Source organism: Trachymyrmex septentrionalis, unplaced genomic scaffold (assembly GCF_001594115.1).
Source record: "Trachymyrmex septentrionalis isolate Tsep2-gDNA-1 unplaced genomic scaffold, Tsep1.0 scaffold56, whole genome shotgun sequence".
Lineage (NCBI taxonomy): Eukaryota > Metazoa > Arthropoda > Insecta > Hymenoptera > Formicidae > Trachymyrmex > Trachymyrmex septentrionalis.
Window position 1 is genome coordinate 1326021 of NW_017305735.1, and position 5659 is coordinate 1331679.

The 5659-nt window shown below is 29.4% G+C and overlaps 1 protein-coding gene across 4 annotated transcripts in view; it reads left to right on the forward strand.

Annotated features, from left to right (window-relative positions):
* The window catches only part of LOC108752128, a 6150-nt gene extending 3485 nt beyond the window's left edge, over positions 1-2665 (forward strand). Inside the window, exons 2-4 of one of the 4 annotated variants that reach the window (XM_018492767.1) lie at positions 1079-1157; positions 2239-2387; positions 2585-2665. In XM_018492767.1, coding sequence (XP_018348269.1) covers positions 1079-1157; positions 2239-2338 — 179 coding nt within the window. In that variant the 3' untranslated portion in view covers positions 2339-2387; positions 2585-2665. Of the gene's footprint in view, positions 1-1078; positions 1158-1617; positions 2388-2584 lie in introns of those variants that run through there. The other 3 variants (XM_018492766.1, XM_018492764.1, XM_018492765.1) reach the window with 3 other exon arrangements.
* Positions 2666-5659: the final 2994 nt, after the last annotated feature.

Genomic DNA, 5659 nt, shown 5'->3' on the forward strand with positions numbered 1-5659 from the left:
GCGCTTGCAAAGCATTAACAAAGCATATATAATCGCTTTTTTAGTACTTTATTAACGTTTTGTAAGCGTTGTGTGCTACTTGGGTAACTTTAATTTTGTAAGTTTTATTAAAAGTGGGTATAAATTATACGTGTGTGTGTGTGTGTGTGTGTGTGTATAAAGAAACTAAAAGTTTTATTTTTTCCGATTTTATAATTTTCAGTATTGGATGAAGTGCCTTCTTTGTGAAGCTTGTATATATTTTCAGCTGATATAAGATAACTTTGTTTTATACTTTCTGTTCATTTCAATTCATAACATCTTTTTACAAGTTTCGTGCAAGTAGCTTTGTCATATTTCTAGGGAATATTCTATTTGATGAAATTTATTTTTGCCAAAAGAGATAAAATTATTTCCCGCAGTGACCGTATACTACATATCGAGTCAAAGAAATACATCAAGATCGAGTCCATTGTTGATATTGCCTTATAAAATATATAATAGACTTTCTTCTGTGAGATATACTTTTTAAATTCTTGAATCATGGAGTGTCTATGCTTAATCTATGCTCGTATGTGATTACATAATTGGACAAAATACTTTTTTTCTTTTTGTGTAGTGAAGTGTAATAGTATATCTCGAAGCGATTTTTACGTTAAACATGATGTTATCGTCAGAATTTGCGTAGAAGTAAAAAAGTAGCATTTTTTACGCCATCTCACCCCAATTTACTAAAATCCTGATGTACATAAATTTTGACGATGGCATTGCGTTTAGCGCGAAAATATTTTCAGGATATATTCTGTCCCAGTAAATAAGATACATTATGAAACATTTCATTTACAGTAACATTGTAACGTTGTTTGCTGAGATAGTATTTCGGAGAGAATCTGGTGTTAAATCTGTACACAATACGAGTCTTTTCCAGCATTCCAGCAAAGAATACTTATTTTTTTTTATATTAATCCATAAAAATACATTGCTTTGCATAAATTGAAAAAAAGTTCTATTTTTTAAAATTTATAATGTAACTAATCGGATTAAAATATATTGCAGATTATGCATGTATTAAAACGAATCATTTATTTTACGCTTACAGAAGATGTAAACGATCTTCAAGCTGACGACTCTTCGGATTATACAGACACTTTGGAAAATCTGATGCGAGTGGCACAAAAGTGAGTAGATTATCTTACTTGTCCGGTTTTATTTTCCTACGATTCTCCTCAACGGGATCTTTTCTGAGATCTCTGGATTACCTCTTTTCCTTCTTCCCTGACTGACTGTTACGGAAACTGTATACATTTTATGGACGTCGAAAACATACAAGTATAATGAGACGTGTACATATGCTACTCTACACCATTATTTCCATTTTTATTTTTTTTTAATAAAATCTTTTAAGAATTAAAAAGATCAGAAAATAAAAACTTGAAAAACAATTTATTTTTACATCTCTAAGAAAAAAATGATTTTTTTTAGTATTTATAGTCAATACATACATACATATATATATATATATGCATGTGTGAGCGTGACTGCAGAGAACACCGAATCGACATTGCGATCTTTTGGTCCCTCCCTTGATGTCTCAATGTTGTGAAAAAGCATTTTCTCGATTTCCCTAATCTCGAGTAGACGTACCTCGTCGATAAACTTGTTTAGGCGGGCTTGCATAAGGCGTGGCGGCGATTGTTACCACCGACGGAAGGACTGCTGCTACAGTTCTAGCTGCCGCTGCAATCTCTGGGGTTCTAATTGCAAGTGTCAACGGATGGGTCTCTTTCAGAAGTGGGGCTAAACGATATCCTCCCTTTTTCTCCTTTTGCCATAAATCTAATTTCTACACGTCTTGTTTCTTACATATTTTCTTTTCTTTTCTATTTACTCTCCCAATCCTTTTTGAAAGTCTATCCCAACGATAATATCTCTTAAGTATATTTGAACGATTCTCCCATATAACTTAAACATCTCGATATATCTGTCTCGTGGGAATTCCACGAGGAATTCCACGTTTTCAAGTTTTGCGGTTTGCATTCTTGATTAAAACGAAGGCCTCGATAATACGCTTTGACATCTTGCTTTTGTGTATTTGTTAGATTCTTTAGAGAGAGAGAGAGAGAGAGAGAGAGAGAGAGAGAGAGAGAGAGAGAAATAAAGAGAGAAATGATTCTTCAAGCTTGTGATATCATAATTGGCAATAGCTTGCAAAATGTTACTCGCTCGGAAACTATTTACATTCTTCTATAATATCTATAGATCCAGTCTCCCAATGCAGTTTCCCAATGCAGTTCATGACTACCTCTCTCACGATATTCGATGCTCGGGATCAACTGTATTGACTAATCGATATGCTTAACGATCCTTCTTCTCTTTCTAAGTCGTAGACCTCTCTAATTACAATGTAGGTAATGCGAAAATATAATTAATTATAATTAATTCACATTGATCAACTTTAATGCAATTTTTATCAAAAGTTACATCTATACGTGCGTGCGCATATACGTACACAAAATTTACTATTAAATACAACGTTATTTTTTGTTCGATATTATATTTATATATATATAGTTGCATATTTTAAATATACTTTATTTTTCTTAAGATTCCGATATTCTTCTCCCTAAATCCCACCTTTCCGTCGTTCCATCTTCACCAGTGAAGGTCGTCGTTAAATTGAAGCCAGAAATGCACGCTATGACGAATGCACACTGCATTCAAAGGACCTTGATTCACACTAATCGATCGTTCCTTCAGAGCTGCAGTTCATCGGATCTCCCTAAAATGTGCGAAGAATAAGGATATATTATATTATAAGAATATATTATATTATATTGTAACTATATTATAACTATTACTTTTCAAGTTCCATCGTTTTGTTTCACTGTTAAGCAAAAGTCCAAAAAAAATTGCGAAATATCTGCAAATAAAAATATTATTCTTACAATTATTATTACAATTACTATTATTCTTTGTAAAATTTTTTTATTTAATATCCTCGAGTAAGTTCTGATTTCTATTTAAAATATATGTAAATGTAATATAATGTAAAATTGTCTTTATTTCGTGATAACAGTCGTGACAACAATTCCTGTTAAAATTATTTTATTTATTTTTTAAATATAAACTAAAATTCTAAATTTTAATGGGGTAATAATATAAACTATTATGAAAAATTGTACGTGAAAATTAATATGTTTATATTGACACACATTTTAAATAGTCTAATTCGTTTCGATTCTCTCGTATTGCATTATTCCTTTTGATGATTCTTCCGGATGTTTACAAATTAAATTGTAAAGGATCTATAGTTTTACAATTAACGATACAAATCTTGATATTTATTAAAATATAACTTTTTTAGTCAAACTGGGTCAGATTCAATTCTTATGTTTTTGAGATTTCGCAATCCTCCTGGATGAGATAAAAAATTGGAAAAAGTTATTGAGTGAAAAGAGATACACGAATTATAGGAATTACTGCCTTCTGATTGGAGATATCTCTCCGGCCACTTTCGCCAATCAGATCGTCAGTCTTTCTCAACTTGTTAGTCATTAGTTCGTCAATGAAATGCGAATAATCGATAGGATAATTAAAATTGATGTAACGACAGATTTCTTCCAATCAAGTATGGATATGATAATCAAGAAGAAAGAATTATTGTAATCAGAACAGAGATTTATTATTATGTACCTATATGTGTGTCTAAAACGATTGCGATTTATTTAAAAGCATCCTTTAATAGTATGTATAGATTACAGATGATCCGCAATTTACAATTTCCCTATACGGGCATCTTAAACTTTAAACGTATTACCTACATGTATGATTAAAGGAAATATTACAATAATATAAATGTTTATGGATTGTATTTGAAGGTGGATGTACACATATATCGATATATCATGGAAATAAAATATATATTATATATATACGAAATGTGTGTAATTCTCTTTTATTGTACTGCTCTAGATCATTGATAATGTAATTTGTAGTTTTTTTTTATTTCAAAGTATGCGACTTCCTTAATGTCTCATACTCAAACTAAGTAAGTATATAAATTAATGCTTTTCTCAAGTTCAGTATCAAAATAATTGATATTAAAGAATTTTATATCTTAAAGCTGTTAAGATTTTTTATTTTAAATTATCTATATTTACTTTAATTATTTATAAAAAGTATAAATTTATAAAAGAAACACGATTTTGAAATAACTAAATAAAAAATATGAATAAAAGGTTTTTCATCTTTTGCACCTGAGAGCACCAGAGATTTTGATCATCTTCAAGTCACGATGACCTCTTCAAGCCGAGCAACGTCATGCTAGATACGCAGGGTCAAGTAACTGGACAGTGATGTACAGTTTAACTCACAACGCGATTTTCTTGCAACAAGGAATTGTCTGACAAATAATATATTTTTTACTTATAATTTATATAAATTTATACGAGAAATAATATATTATTACATAAAATTTCTTACGATTAATTACAGTTATTCTATTCTTAAAAAATATTTCATTATTTAATTTTTTATTTTTTATAACGAAAAAAAATGTTTAACAATATACATAGTCTTTTATAAATCTAAACAATTTAGAAGCTTCTCTTCTTTAAAAAGTCTGATTTAATGTCAGTTTCTTTTGTACGTTTCCAAGTAACAATGTTGTTCAAGTTTCAAATTAAATTAAGAAATAGAATCTGCATGAATTAAATGAAGCTTTTGTTGACTTGTATTTCAAAAGTATGCATTTCTAAAGTTGAATTGGATTCGTGCAAACTCTGAGTGTCTAATGAATCTAATGAGTTATAAATTGTAAAACTCGGAAACACGATATTTCTACATTGAAATAAATTACATTATTTTTTTTCTTTGCTATTAGAATCTATAACATCGAAAATAATAATAATGCACGTAAATAATATATCATAAATGTATGGATAATGAAAACTTTCTATTTTATTTAATTTTCCAGTTAGGAGCATATGTGTTATATATTGAATCAGTTAATCTATTTTAATCTAACATAATTAATTTAACATAACTTTAATCTAACAAATCATTAATTTTGCATAATTTTATTAATTAGATTTAATAAATGTCTCAACCTCTCTTGTTATTTGCGCTTTGTTTCGCATTCAATTCATTTTTTTTTACATTCAATATCGTTTCAACAAAAGATCAATAAGAATTAAGAACTAATGAACGACACTTTATCGTAAGTTTCTCTAATTGAAGTATATATTTCTAAGACCACATCGATCTCGATCACGATCTTGCGCGGGAGGAAGAGAAGAAAAGGTTAAACGAGTTAACCTCATGGAACCTCGATGACCTACGTCCTTGTCCGAGTCGACTCTATATCATAAATAATCTCTTGGTAATGCAACGGGTGTTCCGAACATATGTATATTTTCAAAATATTTTATCAGTTGTATTGCGCCTTTTTGACATTATGCGTGTATTTTCTGAAAATATATATTTAAGAGCAAAACAATATTGAATTAACAAGCTAATTCTCTTTTATCCTAAAATGCAGATATCCTTTTATAAAGAATATCTGCTAAGTGCAGGACTGGTATTTCAAAAAAGATTTTGTTATTTTACAGAAACTTTTTGATGTTTAAACAGGTGTATACATAAAGATAAAACTAAATAAAAATATCACTTATAGATCTAA